The 22,361-nt window shown below is 47.9% G+C and overlaps 1 protein-coding gene across 1 annotated transcript; it reads right to left on the bottom strand.

Moving 5' to 3' along the window:
• Nucleotides 1–6,914: 6,914 nt before the first annotated feature.
• Nucleotides 6,915–21,448, bottom strand: LOC308278413 (coiled-coil domain-containing protein 174-like; the record flags this gene model as incomplete). The annotated part of the gene is given in 9 exon segments (XM_080718171.1): nucleotides 6,915–7,285; nucleotides 8,727–8,879; nucleotides 13,638–13,770; nucleotides 16,953–17,047; nucleotides 17,660–17,716; nucleotides 17,719–17,801; nucleotides 18,173–18,268; nucleotides 19,123–19,171; nucleotides 21,436–21,448. Coding segments are annotated over 9 exon segments (1,050 nt in total).
• Nucleotides 21,449–22,361: the final 913 nt, after the last annotated feature.

The raw sequence follows: 22,361 nt of genomic DNA, 5'->3' as shown, positions 1-22,361 counted from the left end.
GGGACGCGACTGCCCTCTCGTGGAGGTTCATATATTGCATTGTACATTTCTATGGGGATCATTTCAGGGACTAGACTGCCCTCTCGTGGAGATTATTATATTGCATTATACATTTCTTTGGGGATCATTTCAGGGACGAGACTGCCCTCTTGTGGAGGTTATTATATTGCAGTATACTTTTCTTTGGGGATCATTTCAGCGAAGAGACTGCCCTCTCGTGGTGATTATTATATTGCATTATACTTTTCTTTGGGGATCATTTCAGCGACGAGACTGCCCTCTCGTGGAGGTTAATGTATTGCACTATACTTTTCTTTGGGGATCATTTCAGGGAAGAGACTGCCCTCTAGTGGAGGTTAATGTATTGCAATATACTTTTCTTTGGGGATCATTTCAGGGACGCGACTGCCCTTTCGTGGAGGTTAATATATTGCATTATATTTTTTTGGAAATCATTTCAGGGACGCAACTGCCCTCTCGTGGAGGTTATTATATTGCAGTATACTTTTCTTTGGGGATCATTTCAGGGACGCGACTGCCCTCTCGTGGAGGTTATTATATTGCATTGTACATTTCTATGGGGATCATTTCAGCGACGAGACTGCCCTCTCGTGGAGGTTAATGTATTGCACTATACTTTTCTTTGGGGATCATTTCAGGGAAGAGACTGCCCTCTCGTGGAGGTTATTATATTGCATTATACTTCTCTTTGGGTATCATTTCAGCGACGAGAGTGCCCTCTCGTGGAGGTTCCTGTATTGCATTGTACATTTCTATGGGGATCATTTCAGCGACGAGACTGCCCTCTCGTGGAGATTATTATATTGCATTGTACATTTCTATGGGGATCATTTCAGGGATGCGACTGCCCTCTCGTGGAGGTTATTATATTGCAGTATACTTTTCTTTGGGGATCATTTCAGGGACGCGACTGCCCTCTCGTGGAGGTTATTATATTGCATTATACTTCTCTTTGGGTATCATTTCAGCGACGAGAGTGCCCTCTCGTGGAGGTTCCTGTATTGCATTGTACATTTCTAGGGGGATCATTTCAGGGACGAGACTGCCCTCTCGTGGATGTTAATGTATTGCATTGTACATTTCTTTGGGGATCATTTCTGCGACGAGAGTGCCCTCTCGTGGAGGTTATTATATTGCAGTATACTTTTCTTTGGGGATCATTTCAGCGATGAGACTGGCCTCTCGTGGAGGTTATTATATTGCATTATACTTTTCTTTGGGGATCATTTTAGGGACGAGACTGCCCTCTAGTGGAGGTTAATGTATTGCACTATACTTTTCTTTGGGGATCTTTTCAGCGACGAGACTGCCCTCTCGTGGAGGTTATTATATTGCATTATACTTTTCTTTGGGGATCACACGGGGGAGATGGTTCACCATCCCAGCCAGCCCGACCAGAAATGTGCTTGAGATGTCTGGGAAGGAGGAAGAGACTGAGCTGGTGTCTATGAGCCCTGCTCGGAAGAAGAGCACCAAAGTCCAGGTCAAAGCCGCGGTCTCGCCCAGGTCGGCTTCATCCCCCGTTTCTTTCTCCTGTGATAACGTAGTCAGATCTGAAAACCAAGCCCTGCACCTCAGGAGCTGAGGTCCTAAGGGCGGGAAAGGCAGGAGGGAAACACAGCAACAAAGGAAGTCATTTCAGACTGTGGTCAGGACTAGTAAGAAAAAAATACCAGGGACATGTGCTGCTGATGGGGACTCAACCCAGGGGCACCACGCCTCTAAGCGACACCCCAGCCCTTTATTATTTTGAAACAAGGGCCTCACTAAGTTGCTCAGGCTGTCCTTGAGCCTGTGAGCCTCCTGTCTCAGCCTCCCAAGTACTAAGATTATAGGCGTGCACTACCATGCCTAGCTGTACTTAAATATGTTTTAATAATTTTTTTTTTTTTTTGGTACTAGGAGATGGAACCCAGGGGCATTCTACCTCTGAGCTATACCTCCAGCCCTAATTTTTATTCTTTATTTGGAAACAGGGTCTCAGTGCGTTGCAAAGGGCCTCACTAAGTAGCTGAGGCTGTCTATGAACTGCGATCCTCCTGCCTCAGCCTCCCCAAATGCTGGGATTACAAGTGTGCGCCATCATGCCTGGCTTCCTTTGATTATTTTCTACTGTTTCTATTTCTTTTTTTTGGTGGTCGTAGGAATGAATCCAGGGGCATTTTACTCCTGAGCCAGATCCCCAGCCCTATGTATGTATGTATGTATGTATCCATCCATCTATCTATCTATCTATCTATCTATCATCTATCTATTTTTTTGTGTGTGGTACTAAGGATTGAACCCAGGGACATTCTACGTTTGAGCTATACCCCAGCCCTGTTTTATTTTTATTTGGAAATAGGGTCTACCTTGGTTGATGAGAGTCTCACTACTTGCAGTGGGGTTGGGGATATAACTCAGTGGAACAGCCTTTGCATAGCGTGCATGAGGCCCGGTGTTGTTCAATCCATAATAGAGGAAGGGATGAGGAAGAGAGGGAGGAAGGAAGGAAGAAGGAAAGGGAAATGGGGAGGAGGGAGCATCAGACTTGCTGGCAGTGGAGGGCAGGGCCGATGGTCCGATTCTGGGCGTATCTTGAATGTGATTGGACAGGCTCGCAGGTGGATAGAGGGATGCAGGATGTGGAAGAAAGAAGATAAGGACCAATCTACGAGCGCACTGACCAAGGGTTGGATGAACGAGTCATTGGTGCTCACTCCCTTTTAGCACCTGAGAACGCAGATGCTCAGGGAGACGCAGGGATCTTACCCAGGGCGGGGCCGCACCTCTTACTGAGGCTGGGCTGGCATCAGCCTGGGTCTGTTCATCGGGTACCCACCCGCTCAGGACCCCGGGCACTGTCCTCCTCCTTGCAGAGGGAAGGTCCAGGAGATGCGCAGCCCCACCAGGTGGGCGCCCTCGCCCTCCGACTGCCCGCTGGTGCTACAGAAGCTCATACGCAAGGAAGACATCCGCATGGGCTGCAAGTGCGTGGTGAAGGTCCCCACGGTGTCTGACGTGGAGCTGGAGCGCTTCCTGGCCGCACCCCGAGACCCCAGCCAGGTGCTGGTGTTTGGGATCGTCTCGGGCCAGAACCCCACGGGCACCGGGCAGCTGCAGTGGGTGCTGGACACGCTGTATCGCCATCAGCAGCAGGGCCGGGCCTCGCCCTGCATCCAGGTTGGTCCTGGGCCCAGTGAGGAGGCCCTGCAGGCCAGGGGGAGGGAGGAGGAAGACCTTCAGTGCTAGCAGTGGCTGAACACCTGACCACGAGGCCACCTGCCTTCTGGTACTTTCCTCCCCAGAACCGTTGCACATGATGTCTGCAACAGTTAGCAGGATACCTAGGCACACTTGGGAATAAGGAGCAGAAAAAACCACCATAATAAGGGCAGCTCAGTAGCCACGTTAATGGCTCGGTGGCTTCCAGAGAGAAGGGGAAAGAGACCCTCTGTGGGGGCGCACGCTTGTAATCCTGGTGCTTGGGAGGCTCGGACAGGAGAATCACAGGTTCAAGGACAGCCTCAATAACTCCACAACTTGGTGACACCCTGTTTCAAAATAAAATAGGGCTGGTGGTGTAGCTCAGACATGGAATGTGCCTGGGTTCATTTCCCAGCAACACGCACGCACGCACGGTGTGGGAAAGACCAGCTGTACTCTGAACTGACCTGCCCTTACCTTGAGGTATGGGATAAACTTAGGTTCCTGCACTGGATTTTTTTGTGTGTGTGTGTGGTACTGGGGTTCCTGGAAGCCCTTCTACCTCCGGGCTACACTCCCAGACCTATTTTATATTTTTGAAACAGGGTCTCTTAAGCCAGCGTGGCTGGCTTCGCCTCCCAAGCACAGGGATTACAAGCGTGCGCCACCACGCCCGGCATTGCACTGGACTTTTTTTTGGTGGTACTGGGGATGGAACCCAGGGGCTCTCTACCTCTGGGCTATACTCCCAGAGTATATTTATACTTTATTTGGAAACAGGGTCTCACTAAGTTGCTGAGAGCCTCACTCAGTAGCTGAGGCTGGCTTCTCCCCTGCTGATTCTCCCCTAGGGGGGCCAGCCTCTTCCCCTGCTGATTCTGTGCTAGGCTAGGTGGCCAGCCTCTCCCCTTGATTCTCCGCAATCCTCCTGTTTCAGCCTCCCAAGTGCTGAGATGAAAAGCGTGCGCCACCATGCCTGGCTTTCTTCTTTCTGTGTTGTGTTGTCTTGCTTGATTTACTAGACGAGAAGATTTCTGCGGCCAAAGACCTTTCTCTCCTTCATTCACTTAACTTTTTTTTTTTTTTTTTTTTGATACTGGGAATGGAACCCAGGGGCTTTCCTACCTGTGGGCCACATCCCTGACCTATTTTATATTTTATTTAGAAACAGAGTCTTACTAAATTGCTGAGGGCCTCACTAAGCTGCTGAGGCTGGCTTCAAATCTGCAATCCTCCTGTCTCAGCCTCCCAAGTACTGGGATTACAAGCATGCACCACCATGTCTGGCTTTCCAAACTTTTTTTTTTTTTTTGGTGGTACTGCGAATGGAACCCAGGGGCATTCTACCTCTGAGCCCTATTTTTTATTCTTTATTTTGAAACAGGGTCTCACTGAGTTGCAAAGGGCCTCACTAAGTAGCTGAGGCTGTCCGCGAACCGCGATCCTCCGGTCTCAGCCTCCCCAGTGCTGGGATTATAAGCCTGCACCACCGCACCCGGCTGGTCTCTTCTGCTAATATATGTCCTCCAGATGCTTTTGCACTCTGGTTTCCCTGTGTCTCACACCAAAATTCCCTACCTCTCATAACTCCTGTGATCTTCTGCATCTCTCCTCCTGCCCGCGTTAATTTCTCCCCTAAAATATTGGCGGGTTTCTACCAGGGAGCCGAATGGTATAAATCTCCATGCAGTTACGTGCTTTGTAGAATTCCCAATGAACAGTCATTAAACTATCGTTAAATAAGCTGATTACTTACAAACATCACTTACACAGTCTTTAAATGCAGAGGCATCAAATAAATGCGCATCTTTGTATCATAAAAAAAAAATAGGGCTGGAGGTGTAGCCCAGAGGCAGAATGGCCCTGGGTTCAATCTCCAGTGCCCCACACACAAAGAAAAAAGAAAAAGAAAAGAGGAAAACGCTGTGCAGAGCATCTCTCTTCCCAGGAGTGTGAGGAGTGAGCCAGCGGCTCTCTTTCCAGGTTTCAGGTCAGGGAGAGGACGCAAGGCTCTTTCTCAGTCAGAGAACAAGTGTTAACAGGCCCGGCGCCCAGCGCCCAGGGACGCTCAACACGTGACCGCACTTGGCCTGTGACGTCACTAGTCCCCACCCACCTCCAGGACCCTGAGGACCCGCGAGGGGCGCACGCTGGGCACAGAGTCACGTCCTCAGCGGAGCTGGAGCAGAAAAAGGTCCTTCGCAGAAGTGGTCAAAGAACCAGGCGTGGTGGCGCACACTCGTCATCCCAGGACTTGGGAGGCTGAGACAGGAGGATCCCGGCTCGCGGCCAGCCTCAGCTACTTAGTGAGGCTCTCTGCAACTCAGTGAGACCCTGTTTCAAAATAAATCATAAAAATTAGGGCTGGGGGTGTAGAATTTAGAAATAGGAAAGAGGGGGGAGGGGAAGGGAGGGCGGGCAGGCGGGCAGACAGGCAGACAGACAAAATAGAAATACACAAGGTGCCTGGGTATGGATCTGGTAAGGGGAGCAAGCCACACCCATAGCACCCCGATTTCTGCAAAACAAAAGGAATTTCCACTTTGGGGTATATCTGTAATGGCACTCCAAAGACACAGAAGAAAAACAGTTGGGTGTGGTGACACACTTGTAATCTCAGTGTTTGGAAAATGAGATGGGAGGATTGCAGGTTCAAGGACAGCCTCAGCAAGTACTGAGACTCGTGGCAACTTAGCACAACTCAGTTTAGAAAAAGGGGGTGGGTGCTGGGGGTGTAACTCAGGGGTAGGATGCCCCTGGATTCAATCACCAGTATCGAAAAACGGAAAGAAAAGATAGCCGGGCGTGGTGGCGCACACTTGTAATCCCAGCGCTTGGGAGGCTGAGACAGGAGGATCGCACAGGTTCGAAGCCAACCTCAGCTACTAAGTGAGGTTCTCAGCAACTCAGTGAGACCCTGTTTCCAAATAAAATAGAAAATAGGGCGGGGAGTGTAGCCCAGAGGTAGAATGCCCCTGGGTTCTATACTCAGTACAAAAAAAAAAAAAAAAAGCAAACAATAAAAGGGGAGGGTAGTACAGAGGTATAACAACGCTCCTGGGTTCAACCTCCAGGACCCCAAAAATAAAATATTAATTAATTTAAAAAATAAAAAGCTCTACTCGCTACAACTCAGGAGCACTGGTCTCTGAACAGGACCGGCTGCTCGAGCCACGCCCACACTGAACACTACCAGCGGGCTGCTGAGCGCTGGGTGTCAGGCGGCCTCTCAGAATGCAAGGAAGGGCCTCAACGTCGCCTCTCCAGATTTCCAAGGCCCTCCCTGCCCCGGCTTCAAGCGCATGGATGCCCCGCCGGCTTCAGGGTCCCTTGGACACCCGGCCCTTGGCGCCCACGCGATGCCCCATCTGCCGCAGAAAAGGCAGAGACTCCAGCCAGGCGCTGAAAGCCAGACCCTCGGAATAAGACACCTACATGCCGGTATTTGCAAAAGTAAAGGAATGGAGCCCTGACATCTAAGTCAGACGTGGAGATGAAACAGACAGGGTTCCAAGCTCCCCAGTCAGGCTTTGTAGAACATTGCAAGTCTTCCGCTGGGCCAGCGGCGCACGGCGGGGGGCCAGGCCCTCCACAACCACAAGCGAGGAATCAACAGCCAGGCCCAGAGGAGTCCTGGTCCCGGACACAGAGCCGCCTGAGGCCTGTCCCTCCCGGGGAAGCCCAGGACTCAGGCGGCCCTCGGTCCCTCAAGTTCTCTCTGCCGCTCCGGGAGAGGAAGGCACCGTCCACAGCACAAACCAGAGTCGGAGCGCTCGAGGCCACGTGGCTTGTTTGTAATTCGAAATCATGTCATCCAGTGTTTCAAAGGTGACCCTGGGCGCTGCTGCCGGGCCTTCAGGGGCAGGAGAGGGTGACGGGTGTGCGGGCCCGGGCTCCTGGCTCTGGCCAGAAGACTGCCCTGGGTCGCCCTGTGCGGGGCCAGGTCTGCTCCACGTCTGCATCCCGAAGGAGCCAGGCCTCTTCTGACCCATAAAGTAATCCGACGGTGGGGCAAACTCAGGGTCTCGCTCAGCACAGAGGTCGGACTGTCGCTTCGACCAGTATCCAAAGGAAAAGTCTAGCGAAAGTAAGAAAGAGCGCTGTTGGAATTCACTAGTAATCAGGTAAGTTTACAGTCAATTGGTTTTTTGTCAAGTGTTATATCCACTTCTTCCCCTCCCCCCAGTACTGGGGACTGAACCCCTAAGTGCCACTGAGCTACATCCCCGGGTTCCCAGCCCCCTTTGCTGAGGTGCTGGGGACTGACCTGGGTGTGCTCTACCTCTGCACTACACCCCCAATCCTCTGTGTGTGTTTGTGTCTGTGTGTGTGTGGTACTGGGGATAGAAGCCCATGAAGTATGAATAGCATCTCCTTCTTCAAAAATTATTTTAAGATTATTTGGAGCAATATGTGTACCTGGAATTTTATGTATAAGCATTATTAACTAAAACAGGTGTGTGATGGCTTGTGAGAGACTCAGTCAGCAAAGAATTTTTTCCCAAGGACAAAGTCTGGGCCAAAAGGTTAAGTTCAAGCTGACCTTGTGATATAAGACAAAGCTTACTTTCTATCATTCATTAAATGTCTGGCACCCTGCCCTGAGGTCTGTTAAAGAATCTTTTTTTTTCTTTGAACTTTCCTGCTTACATGAGTATGTTTTTTTCTGTCCTGCAGGTAAGAAAGTATAAAGGTTGTTGTAAGTTCTGAATAAATAGAGCAGATTGCAGCTGGTCTTCTGTGTGTCAGCGTCTCTCTCACGACCTCGACTATTCTCTCACCAACACACGAACCCCGACTCTTGCTAGGGCTGGACCCGGCAATACAGACTATTTTAAAATCACGTACTTTAAAAGTAATTCCTGAAGAGTGACATTCCAAGGCTGTAAGACCACATTAGGACAGCATGAATTTAAAACTTCCTCCAAGTGCTTTAAAAAGTAAAGCAGCCAGGCATGGTGGGACATGTCTATAATCCCAGTACTTTGGAGGCTGAGGCAGGAGGATTGCCAGTGTCAGAGCAATCGCTGAGCACGCCCAAGGCCCTGGGTTCCATCCCTGCACCGCAAAAGTGGAAACCCCACCCCCAGAATCACACTGATGATAAGTTGGGTCCCTCCCCTCCCCTACATGATCTCATAGCAGGAACAGGAGGCGGAACCCTGGAAGCCAGAAGCAGAGATATCGCGAGATTCGCGACATACCTGAAATCACGAGACTACAGATGTCACAAGAGAATCAGCATGCCTATAAAATCAGTGCCTCTGACTCAGCCTGCTGGTCAGGACTACGCACAACTCTTCGGACGCATGGCCCGTCATTCTCTAACCCCACGGTTGGCCGACTCCCGGAAGGTGCCGGGTCTGAATAAAGCAGCAGTCTCTGATAACCTGGTTGGTGTTTTTACCTCCCTCCTAAACTCCCTGACTCTATTTTCAACCTTTCAACTACGATTTCAGAAAACCTCCCTGCGCAGGGCCCACGGACGGGAAGGGTACACCTCGGAGCCGCCCCCTCACCTTTTCCTCGGTCCCACTCCCTGACGTGCGGCACCCCGGGCGTGGTGTCCTTCCTCTCCTGGACGATCACCTCTACTTTGCTGCTCTGGGCGACAGGAGGGGGAGTCGGCACAGCCTTTGGTTCTGGTGGCAAAGGCCCGACAATATCTCCATCTGCTTTTTATAAGGAAATAAAAGACACCAATAAATAATGACGAAACATGCAAAATTAACTCAATAACTAAGAGTAGTTAACAGTGTTTACAAAGCACCTATCATGGCCTAGGCAATGAGGTAAGTATTTGTATGCAATGGGTCTTTTAATTCTTGTAACAAGAACCTAAAGAATTCCATATTCCCATTTTATGGTTGAAGGAAAATTCATCTCAGCAATCCTGCACAGGTAAGAAACACTAAGAAAGCCGGGCGTGGTGACACACGCCTACAATTCCAGTACTTGGGAGGCTGAGACAGGAGGATCATAGGTTCAAGGCCTGCTTCAGCCACTCAGTGAGGCCCTCCCCAACTTGGTGAGACCTTGTCTAAAAATAAAAGGTAATAAAAGAGGGCTGTGGGTGTAGCTCAGAGGCAGAATGCCCCTGGGTTCAATCCCCAGTAACACATACACACACAAAAAATCCACACACACAAGGGCTACCGCATATCATGCAGATCTTGAGAAAGCTCGATCAGGGGATCTGCAATGGCGTAGATCCCCCATGAAGAATGTCTAGCATTCCTTTCTTTCTTAAAATTATTTTAGGATTATTTGGGTTAATATGTATAATTGAAATTTTATGTATAAACATTATAACTAAAACTGATGGGCGGCGGCTTGTGAGAGACTCAGGCAGCAAAGATTCTTTCCCAAGGATAAAGTTATTGGGTCAAACAGTAAGTTCAAACTGACCTTAGTTTGAACCACTGTATAAGATCAAGGTTTCAGTCAGCCTTGGGAAGTGAGACAAAATACACTATGATTGTTTAAATGTCTAGCACTGGGTCCTCCAAGGCCAGGATCAGAGTCTGCTGGGGGGTTAGGCCGGGGCCGGGGCCAGCGGCCAGCATCAGAGCCTTCCATGAGGCAAGGCCGCTAGTGAGGCCTCCAAGGCCGGGATCGGAGCCTGCCGAGGGGTTAGGCCGGTGCTGGAGCTAGAGAGGCCGGAATTGGAGCCTGATGCGAGGCAAGGCCGGTGCTGGGGCCTCTGAGGCCGGGATTGGAGTCTGGTGAGGGGTTAGCCCGGTGTCAGGACGAGCGGCCGGCATCGGAGCCTTCCATGAGGCAAGGCCGTTATTGAGGCCTCCGAGGCCGGGATTGGAGCCTGCCGAGGGGTTAGGCCAGTGCCGGGACCAGCGGCCTGCATTGGAGCCTGCTGTGAGGCAAGGCTGGTGCCAGGGCCTCCAAGGCTGGGATTGGAGTCTGCCGAGGGGTTAGTCCGGTGCCAGGACCAGCAGCCCACATCAGAGCCGGCCGTTATTGAGGCCTGCGAGGCCGGGATTGGAGCCTGCCGAGGGGTTAGGTTGGTGCCGGGGCCAGCGGCCGGCATCGGAGCCTTCCATGAAGCAAGGCCACTACTGAGGCCTCCGAGGCTTGGATCAGAGCCTGCCGAGGGGTTAGGCCGATGCCGGGGCTATCGGCTAGCATCGGAGCCTGCCGTGAGGAAGGCCGGTGCTGGGGCCTCCGAGGCCGGAATCGGAGCTAGCTGAGGGGTTAGGCTAGTGTCGGGGCCAGCGAGACTAGAATCGGGGCCTCCCATGAGGCAAGGCCGCTGCTTGAGCCAGTGAGGTCTGGATCAGTCCACTGGGTAGCCAGGCTACAACTGGGGCCATCAAGAGTTGGATCAGTATTTTCAACGCGGCATGCACAGAGAAATATCACAGAAAATTAAAACCAGATGCTTCCCCTAATCAACAATAACTAGGAGGAAAGGGGCAACAGGAAGTGGTCGAGCTATAGAAAGGGCCCTATAGTGAAGCAATTAAGGTGACCAATCAGAGGGTATGGAATAGGGGAGGATGGAGCCTCTTTAAAAAGCAGGAGGTACATAAACATATGTATCAAAGTTAATCACCAAACAAGCATGGGATTGAGGGAGGGGGAGGGAATGGAATGGGGACTGGATGAGGGCTAATTGGATGACGTGTGCTTGTATATCCTCTCACTCTTGTATTCCAATGTGATGTATGATTACAATGCACCAATAGAAATAAATAAAAATAAATAAATGTCTAGCACCCTTGCCCTAAACTTTATAAAAAATAATAACTTTTACTGTCCTCGGCAATCCTGCTTGCATGACTATGCTCTTGCTTTTCTATCAAAAAATAAAGTATAAAAACTATAACAAATCCTGAATAAAATGAAGAAGGTTGACTATTTCGTGTGGTCATTCTTCTTTCATTATCGGCCTCGGTTTCCCCCTCATCAACACAAGAACCCCGACTCTGCTAGGGCTGGACCCCGGCACACAAGAAACAGCCAGGCATGGTGGTTCATGTCTATAATCCCAGTACTTGGGAGGCTAGATTCCAGGAGGATCACAGGTTCAAGGCCAGCCTCAGCAATTTAGTAAGACTTTGTTTCCAAATAAAAACTAGAATAGTGCTGGGGGTGCAGCTCAGAGGTAGAATGTCCTGGGATCAATCCTCAGTACCACAAAGAAGAAAAAGTGTAAGATCCAGGACTGAAGCCCAGGCTGGGGTTCCAGGTCTTTATTCCTCCGGTGCCTCTGCTTCACAAGCCAAACACTAAAGGACCGGAGACTCCCAAAGCACTCAACCAAAGTAACAATCCCACAATCCCAGGCGAGGCAAGAGGAGCAGGAGATCAGAGCCGGGACGTGCTGCAGGCTGCTCCACTTTGACTGCACTTTTAAAAACTTAAATAAAATAGATTTTTAAAAAGAACCATGGTGGCACTTCATATTTTCTGGGAATGACAGATGTTCAGAGGACAGAGCAAAACCCAGAGGGACAATACGAGGAGCTTAACATGTTCCAGAGACGCTATTTATATGGAACCAGACAGATGACTTTCACATTTTTTCAGTTTTTCCTGGTTTCTTTTCAAAGCTAAATGAGGGTTTGCTCAGAAGTTAGAAAGTGGCCCATCCCTTGGCACGAGGCGTTTGTGAAAGCTGGGGAAACCTTTATAGGTCCCTAGACACCCGTACTCCCCTTTCCCTGCTGGAAACAGAATGCTCTTGATGGAGAGACCACTTCCAGCTGCCTGCAGCTTGGAACAGCCCAGGGGACTGAGCTCTGGCCAGCGGGATATAAACGCACAGGTTGGCCCGGCATGGTGGCGCACGCTTGTAATCCCCGCGCTTGGGAGGCCGAGACAAGAGGATCGCACAGGTTCAAAGCCAACTTCAGCTACTTAGTGAGGCTCTCAGCAACTTAGTGAAAAGACCCTGTTTCCAAATAAAATATAAAATAGGTCCTAAAGTATAAAGCCCCTGGGTTCCATCCCCAGTACCACACACACAAAAAAAATTAAATGCACAGGTTGTAGTAACTGACTCAGAGTCCTAAACGGAAGCTGTTTCCCACTCCCCTCTTCCTCCTCCCCGGGGCGGGCAGGACCTGGATGGGGAGCCAGCTCTCCAGGCAGTGAACTCACCAGGGGCCTGGGGCCCAGGACTGGGTGGCCGCTCCAGGCACAGCCACTGGCCTGCCCGGCACCTCAGAAGTGCTGGGTAGAAACAGGGTTCTGTCTTCTTTGAGCCAATCTGTGACGGGGTCTCTGCTAGGACAGCTTAGCTTTTACTTCATAACACTATAACGAGGAGTCTGACCACAGCCTTGAACAGTGCTGGCTGTTAAGCTCCAAGGTCCAAATCACCAGCTTCTAGAGCCCGGTATTTGTTAAGCTGTCTCTACTCCTATCTCTAAATTATTTATTTTTTTATTGTTATTTTATTTTATTTGCGTGTCTGGGGATAGAACCCAGGGGCATTCTATTTCTGAGCGACAGCCCCAGCCCTACTTTTTATTCTTTATTTTGAAACAGGGTCTCACTGAGCCGGGCATGGTGGTGCACGCTTGTAATCCCCACGCTTGGGAGGTGGAGACAGGAGGATGGCGCAGGTTCGAAGCCAGCCGCGCTGGCGTAAGAGACCCTGTTTCAAAAATATAAAAATAAGTCTGGGAGTGTAGCCTGGAGGTAGAAGGGCTTCCAGGAACCCCAGTACCACCAAAAAAAAAAAAAAAAACAGGGTCTCACTGATTTGCAAAGGGCCTCACAAAGTAGCTGAGGCAGGCTGTGAACCGTGATCCACCAGTCTCAGCCTCCCGAATGCTGGGATGACAAGCATGTGCCACCAGGCCCGGCATGCTCTAAATTCTTTATTTTTCCTACACTGACTTGACTTCAGTGTAGGAAAAATAAAGAATGAGTATAGTATAAGCAATCGAAACATACGCAAACATGCTGAGATCTAGAAAGCTCAGAAGGAATTTTCAATGCATTACTGTAGGACATGATAAATATTTGCGGTAACAGACATGTTTACAATGATTTAAAAACTATACAAGGGTTACATGTATCAAAATATCACATACTAGCTCATAAATATGTACAGCTCAAACATTTTTGTATACTTGAATTAAAAATTTTTTGCCCTAAAACATTTATGTGCACAACTAAATTTATCTTAAAATACTCTTTCTCTAAGTCTCATTTACTAAACTGTGCCATTCTAAAAAAATCCAACATATAGTTTGTTAATATGCCTGCCCACTGCCTAAAAATACTAAAAAGCCATTCTGTATTACTTTGGTTATAAAAATTGCTCCTGGCAGTACTTCAAAGATCTTTGGCTTCCATAGAGAAAAAACTAAATGGCTAATTGCACACACCAGCCCTACCAGAGCGACTTCACTGGAACTAAGCTTTTCCCTTTCGAGTAAAAATCCGAAGCCGTGATATACCTGTGTCATCATCCTCTGTGCCATCTTCTTTGGACTTTTTCATCTTCTTTTGTCGGAGTTTGGCAAGTCTTGCTTCTAAAATAGCCTTTCGTTTTTCCTTTATATTTTCTCGTTTGGTCCTCTGATCTGTTGTCTAAATAGAACCGAGAGCTAGACGTCTCGAGTGCTACTCCAAGAACCCTCTGAGGCCTGGCGGAGTTTAGCGCGGTTGCAGGGCATCGTGGAAGCTCCAGCAAACCACCCATCTCTCCTCTCCTCCTGGATCCCTTCAAGAACTTGCCGTTTTCTCACATGGGCCACCCAAAAGGACCCCATCTGAAACCAGCTTCAAATGACCAAAGTTTCATAGGTTACTTCTTCCACAGTAATTAGAACACTTCTAATCTTTTTTTTTAATTGGTGCACTGTATTCATACATCATAGTGGGATACAAACTTTTGTAGACATACATGCACACATCACCCAGTCAGCCCCCACTCGATCCCCAACCCATTCTCTCCCCATCCCTCCCTCCCATGCTTGGCTTAGTGGTTGACATCTAATATTATAGCAATTTATCCTAAATTAAAAATGATAATCTCACATAACAGTTTCATTTGTCTGATACCAAGCTTTTGATGACTTAAAGATAACATTTCAATATTTCTTTTTACTTTCTTTCTTACCAGAGATTATTTTTTTTCTATTTTTTTTAGGTGAAACTATCATATATTTATATATTTATTTTTCAGAAAAAAACTCTATCCTAATATGGAATATGGACTCTAGATACCCAAAACGATCTTGAAAAAGAACAAAGCTAGAAGATATATATTTTCTGATTTCAAACCATATAAAGCTACAATAATTGAAACAGTATAGTACTATTCTAAAGGCAGATATATAAACCATTGGAGTTAAATAAAAGCCTAGAGCTAAATTCTTCCCTATATTGTCAAGTTATTTTTGACAAGGTTTCCACGAACATTTGGTGGTAGAAATAATAATCTTTTAACTAAATATTGTTGAAACATAATAATTACATGGAAAAGAATAAAGTTGGACCCTTACCTAATCCCATATACAAATATTAACTCAAAATAGATAAAAGACCTAAATATAAATCTTAAGACTATAAACTTTTAGAAGAAAATCTGGGTCATAAAACCTCACAACATTGAAATTGGCGGTGATTTCTTGGATATGATTTCAATGGCACAGGCAACAGAAGAGTATACAAACTCCCTAAAAAATAAAAAAATATTGTATATCCAAAGACAATGTAAACAGAGTTAACAGTTACTAATAGAATGGGATAAAATATTTCCAAATGCTATATCTGAAGGTATATTAATATTCCAACTAGAAATCCTAAAAATTAACAACAATAAAGGCAAACAATACCATTTAGAGATAGGTAAAAGACTAACATAAGTAATGAATCTCCACAGATAACCAATCTTAGTTGACTGTTAGATGGAAACTCTTGTTTCTCTGGTGTGTTACCTATTTCTTCTTTGTAGTTAATCTCTTTGAGTATTTTCTCTAGTGCTGGTTTTGAAGACAAAAATTCCTTCAGTTTCTGTTTGTCATGGAAGCTTCTTATTTCTCCATCTAATTTGATAGAAAGTTTTGCTGGGTAGGAAATTTTTGGCTGGAAGTTGTTTTCTTTCAGAGTTTGGAATATGTTACTCCAAGCCCTTCTGGCTCTCATGACTTGGTTTGGGAAGTCTGGAGTGATTCTAATTGGTTTGCCTCTGAATGTCACTTGGCCCTTTGTTTTTGTTGCCTTTAAGATTCTCTGCTTGGCTTCCACATTGGTCATTTTGACAATTATGTGGCGTGGGGATCCTCTTCTCCGATCCTGTCTAAAGGGAGTTCTATAAGTTTCCTGGACCTGTGTATCAACCTCTTGCTCTATGTTTGGAAAATTTTCTGCTATTACTTTCTTGAAGAGATTGTTGATCCCTTTGGTTTCACTTTCTTTTCCCTCCTCTATTCCAATTATTCTTAGGTTAGCTCTCTTAAAATGGGCCCATATTTCTTCAATATCAGATTCCTGCTGTCAGATATTTTTTCCTAGATTAGAAACTATGCGTTCATTTTTGGAATGATCATCTTCTAAGAGCGAGATTCTGTTCTCCATGTGGTCTAATCGGTTGTTTGTGCTTTGAATTGAGGCCTTTACTTCATTAATTGCATCCTTTATCTCTTTTTGGCTCTCTCTGAGTTCTTTTTGAAGCACCTCTATTATTTCTACAGTTATTTTCCTGATTTGATCTTCTAGAAATCTCTGATTTTCTGTTTTATCGGGTTCTGATGTTATGGGGTTGTGGGCATTCATTGCTCCAGTATTATTCCTCTTTCCCATGATTTAGGAAGTTTGTGCCTTCTCTAGGTTCTTCCCTTGGGTCACTATGACTTCACTTAAGGTGTTCTGGATCTCGAGTCAGTAGTATCTCAGACCCCACTACTCCTTTACTGGGTTGTATCACAGAGTCTCCGACCCAGAGAGTCGATAGAGGCTGCTTTAGACTGTGGGGGGTGCCAGGTTGCACGTTCTCCTATGGTGTGATATCTCTGCCACCGCCCCTCCCCCACTGGGTCAAGTCCCAGGGAGTACAGTCCTGGGATTTCTCCTCTGTGGCCCGCAATTTGACTCACTGTTCTTGAGTATGCAGATGTAGCTGTACTGGATTCGGTGAATTCTCTGCTGCTGCCGCCGGTGGCAATATGGCGCCGCTGCCACGCCCTCAGCCGTAAGGCTGGCGTATTTCTTCTTGGTTTTGATTTCCACTCTGAATCCCTGCGGCGTGTGCTGAGCTCAGCCACTGGGAGCTTTAGATTTTACCTGCGGCGAGAAATCCCGCCTGGCTGTTCCACGGCGGCTCACCTCGGCTTGCTGTAGCCATCCGGTGAATTTGCCGCTGCCGCCGGCAGTATGGCGCTGCTGCCGCGTCCTCAGGCGTGAGGCCAGTTATCTTCTCTGTGGCTCTGAGCTCTGTTCTCAGTCTGCTTTCTCTCTGGAGCCTAGTGATTTTTTTGTTTCTCTGGTGATGGTGTTTTCTGGCTATGAAAGGCGCTGATTTTGTGGTAATGGAGATTGGTTGTTAGCGGGGCTCTTAAGCCCCGCTTTTCTCGGTCGCCATCTTCCCGGAAGTCTAGAACACTTCTAATCTTAAAGTTTGGAACACCAAAACAGAAGAGCAATTACCTTTGTGCAACCGTTGACAGCATTTTGAATAGCGATTTTAATTTCTAATTTAATTTACTGGATTTTCCTTTCAGCCGCCCGCCCAATCCTTTCTCACATCGGTGTTGAATTCCATTTTGTACCTGCTCACGCAGCATCTCTAAGGTTTTCATTTGCTTGTGTGTCAACTCCTGGTCTTGGGCAAGAGCAAAATACCCAACACCAAGCTGCCGGGCCTCTGAAATAAGTTAAAATTATTCGAAAGATTAGATTCCTTCATCAGTAAACTGCAGTCACGCCAAACTTCCTACCAAAACAAAAAGAAACACAGTGATATTCATACAAGTTTTTAAAATGCAGCTAAGCAAACTAAAAGCCGTGATGAGTTTTTGTTCTGGGTATGGAGTACGTGCCTGTAATCCCAATACTGGGGAGGCTGAGACAAGAGGATCGCAGATTTGAGGTCAGGCTCAGCAGAAATTTGGTGAGACTCTCACAGCAACCTACTAAGACCCTGTTTCAAAACAAAAATTTAAAAAGGCTCAGGATGTAGCTCAGAGACAGAATGTCCCTGCATTTAACCCCTAGTACAAAAAAAAAAAAGTTTTCATCTTGTTTGCGAAGTGATACCCATAAAAAGATTAACTTTTGGCCATGGCTGTCTAGTTCACTTATCTTCAGGAATGAGCTCTTGGATTAGCAGGCCGTGTGTCGGGCTCTGAAGTGGACACGGGCCTCCTCTGAATTTCTACAGCAGACGCTCCCACTTCCGCGCCAGGCTGTGGCTCTATGAACCCGCCCTCCTGCCCGCCACCGCTGAGACTGAAGGGCAGGACGGAGCCCAGCGTACCATGGTCGCGGATGTCTTCGTAGTGGACGGGCCCCACGGGCCTCCTCAGCGCCTCCTTTCCTCCTCCTCCCACTGCTGGCGCTGAAGCTCCTTCCTCATATCTTCCGACAACAAGGTCTTTTCGTTAGCAGGACTAATAAATCTAACGGGGAACAGAGCGAAAACTGTCTTCAGATACGGACTGAGAGGCCGCAACGCTTCCGCTCCGGCCGCTGGACCACAGAGACGGATGGAGTTGGATGGAGACGACAGCTCCTGACAGAGGCCTCTGGCTCACGGCACCTCCACCTCACTGATTTAAGTCATGCACCACACGTGCTACACGAGCGTCCTGGAATCTTGCCTCAGCACAACGATGAGTTAACGGAACCTTCCTTCCCATGCTGCCCCTTGGGCTACCAGAGGGAAGGCAGGACTCTGGGCCTTCAAAAGAGTGACTCAATATAATATTCAATCAATATTCTTATGCCTTAACAAAAGACTTGGGCCAAGGTTTGCAGAGCACATACGTACAGCCTCCCCTGGAGATTTTTATCCATCTCCAGCAAATCTGGCAAATCCTTTCTCATGCAGCGCCGGGACCGCCCCAAAGAGTCCACATAATCCACCCTGAAATCAAAGCGAGAAGATGTGAGGTGGGCTGTGTGGAGGCTCCGCACACGTGCTAACTACACCTCGTTGCCAAGGCCCCTCCGCAGAGGGACTGCTACCTCTGAGAACGCGCTAGGGGGTTGGTGGTGTCAGGGAATGAATTGTTCTACCTCTGAGCAATACCCCAGCCCTGTTTGATTTTTTAGTTTGGAGCAGGATCCTAACAGTTGCTGAGGGCTATGCTAAGTTGCCGAGGCTGGCCCCAAACCTGCAATCCTCCAGTTCAGCCTCTCAAGTACTGGGATTATAGGCATGCACCGAGAATATGCTTCTTAAAAGTTCAAAGCTGACACACAAGCCTGCACCATGGTGCATGCCTGCGGTACCCGGGAAGCTGAGACAGGCGGATTCAGGTTTGAGGGAGGCCCTGGCAACTTAGTGAGACCCTGTTTCAAATTAAAAATGAAGTAGGGCTGGGGGTGTAGCTCAAAGGTAGAATGCCCTGGATTCAATCCACAGTACCATACACACAAAAAAGCTGACATACAAGAAAGTGTATCGTGCCCTCCATTAAATTTTTTTTTCAGTACTAGGGATGGAACCCAGGGGCATTCTACCTCTGAGCTACACCCCCAGGCCTATTTTATTATTATTTTGAAACAGGGCCTCACTAAGTTGCAGAGGGCCTCACTAAGAAGCTGAGGCTGGCCACGAACCACGATCCTCCGGTCTCAGCCTCCCAAGTGCGCCACCACACCTCTTTTTCTTATTTCTTCTCGTTGGTACAATTCTTGGTATCAAAGAAATTTCATTTAAGTAAGCCAGAGTGTTTCTCAGATTCTTTTTAATTAGGAGGAATACAAACAACATACCTGGTTTCCTCAGCTTTGCCCAAACTAGACAGCAGAGACAAGAAATCCACTAAGACAGGAGGCAAAATGAAATTCCCTGCCTTCCCAGGGTAGTAGCAGACCCGGCTTCTGCAATCATGGGCAGAGACTGCCCTTTCCGCGCTCCCCAAGGAGCCCAACGCCTGGATTTTAAGGGTCATGCGTTGCCTGGGGTATGACCTGTTGCGGTTGAAATGTGTTTGGTGTGTGAGGGGAGAAGTAATTCCCCCACCACAACCACACAAACAGGAAAACAGAGAAAAACCACGGATTCTTGTTCTGAGCTAAGGATAAATACACATTAGCCCGAACTCTTGCTGAAGATTTAAAGAAGTTTATTAACAGAAATACAGAGAATAGGAACAGCTCCATACTAGACTGGCATGGAGGGATGACTCGAGTGAGTATGCCAAAGGAATTACACGTGGACTCAGCCTTTTTTATACCCATGACCTCCATCTTGTTCACGTAATCCTGATGTAGTAACTGTCCCTGTAAGGTACCTCCCAACCAGGTGTGGCAAGGCAGCTGCTTTCCTGAAGGGCAAGGTCAAACCCTGCCCCACCCTCCCTAGACCATCATGTAGATCTGTCTTTAGAAAGCACAAGTCCTAGCTCTCCTCTACTGACTTGTTAATTATTTTGAGCTAGGTCAATTTACATTGGAATAGCTGCCTGTTGTAGGCAGAAATCAAGTCCTTTCTTTACCCATGTCAGCCGCCATTTTGACACAACTACTTTTGAAATATATCATTTTCTTTTGAAATATATTAATAATCATGTTGCAGTTTGGGGAGAGTATGGTTGTGGTGAAACTGTTCCCCAGGGACCCCTGCTAGGGTCCCGGACACACTTTCCCCCAACCCAAAACAAAAGCCAAAATGAACAAAAACAGAAAATTACTGCGGGTTCTTGTCCTAAGCTAAGAATAAATATGCACAGCTTGGACAGTTGCTGAAGATTTAAAGAAGTTTATTAGAAAGATAGAAATACAGAAAATAGAAATACAGCCTCATGCCAAAATGGCATGGGGGGGGGTGACTAGGCCGTTCCCAATACTGGTACATTTCCCCCTCTGTCTAGTAACTTCCTGACACCTGTCAGGTCAAAGGTAAGTACAGAAAATACAATTTGACTTTTACAAGTGTACAGACATGTAACATGAGCTAATTTCCCATCAATGTCACCCCATTTTTACATACATACATGTACCCATAGCAAAGGAATCAGGGCGACGACTCATCGAGCTGCTTCGAGCTGAACAGGGGCGATGTAAGGGGGCCCCCGGCTTAGGGTACATATGTATGTAATTGGCATGGGGAGATCAGATGGGTCCATGCGGTGTGTGTCTATGACCATCCAGAGGACTCCGACAGATGATCTTGTCAGGGTCTGTAACACCATCTGGAGTCTGAAAGCTTGCTGGGATTACGAGCGTGCGCCACCATGCCTGGCAGGTTGATACATTTAAAATGATAAATCCTTTGGCCAGCTAAAGCATGTTTCCCATACAAAGAGGAACAGAGGTATTCCTCATGCCACTGTAACAAAATACCATAGGCTGGGTAATTGATTAAAAACAAAAGTCGATTTCTTGAACCTCCAGAGGTAAGTCCAAGGACATTCCACATTGGAGAGAGTAGGTGGCTTGAACTCACTACATCAAGCCCTTTCTTTTCCTTTCTTTCTTTTTTCTTTTTATTTTTTTGCAGTAATTGGGATTCTACCCATCCTTCCAATGAGCCTCAAACTTGCAACCTCCTGACTAGCTTGGATGACAGGTTTGTGTCACCATGCCAGTTTAATAAATGTGTGCGTGTGTGTGTGTGTGTGTGTGTGTGTGTGTGTGTCGTCCTGGGGTTCAACTCAGGGCCTTGTACACGCTCACTCTTTTCTAAACGTACACCTGGAAATGGAGCTTCATAGCCTAACCCCTCCTGAAGGCCCCTCTCAACACTGGTGCACCGGGGTTGAGTCCTCAACTGGAATGCCGGGGACACACACGCTCAAACCACAGCAGCAGATAAGCAAGAGCCAAAAGAGTTGGTCACTAGACCTGTCCTGAGTGAGGGAAGTCCTTCAGGTGGAACTGCAGGACGTTAGATAGGAACTCAGAGCTGGGTGAAGACAGAAAGACCTCTGATAAAGCCAATTTCATGATGAAAAGTTAGTGCGACTTTTGTTTCTACAAGATTTAGGAGACTAATGTAGAAAAGACTCCAATCACCAGTCTATATTAAAAAGGGAAAGGTCTTGGAGGCCAAAGGTAAGACAGCCCAGGCAGGCCATGCCTCACCTGATTGGCCCATGCTAGCTGTGACCTCACAAAGAGCCTCTGTGAGGCGTCAGGCACGGGCTATATAAGGGCCTGGCAGTTGCTGGGCATTTGTCCATTGAATACAGGGAGCTCTAGTGTGGTGACCTGTAGGACTGCGTCTTGGTACTTGTGTGGATTTGGATTCGGCTTCACTTTAACTTTGGACTTTGGACTTTGGACTTTAGGTTTGAATTTTGGCTCAGGACTTTGGATTTCAGATTTTGGCTTTGTCTTTAATATGGCTGGTAAGGAAGAAGGAAGGGAGGCGAGTCCAGGCATCTCTACCGACAATCCCTGGGAGGAGGACCTCAAGGGCCAGTATACCATCGAGAGGGAAATCGGCAGGGGCGCCTTTGGCAGCATCCACCTGGCCCGCCATATCCTCACTGGGACGGAGGTGGCGATAAAAGTTATAGACAAATCAAGGCATGGGCTCCCCTTCATGATGGAGGTAGAGATCATGAGGACAGCGGAACATCAACATGTGGTCCAGCTCTTTGAGATTGTGGAGACACCGAACTCACTCTTTATCATCATGGAGTTTGTGAGCAGGGGCCAGCTGCCCAACGGCCTGAGGGAGGAGGAGGCCCAGAGGCTGTTCAGGCAGATCCTGTGGGCGGTGCACTATTGCCATCAAGAAGGCATCGTCCACAGGGACCTGAAGCCAAGCAACATCCTGCTGGACTGGGAGGGCAACGTGAAGCTCATTGATTTTGGGCTGAGCCGCAAAATCAAGTCTGGGCAGCAGCTGACAGCATTTTGTGGCACTCTCGCATTCTGCACTCCTGAGATCTTCGAGCAGCAGCCATACGGCCCCGAGGTGGACATCTGGGGCCTGGGGATCCTCCACTTTATTTTAACCGGGACTCTCCCCTTTCAAAGTACCAGCTTTAAGGAGATGAGAG

This window comes from Muscardinus avellanarius (assembly GCF_963383645.1).
Source record: "Muscardinus avellanarius genome assembly, chromosome: 22".
In the NCBI taxonomy this organism is placed as follows: domain Eukaryota; kingdom Metazoa; phylum Chordata; class Mammalia; order Rodentia; family Gliridae; genus Muscardinus; species Muscardinus avellanarius.
This window is presented reverse-complemented; position numbering and strand designations above follow the sequence as displayed.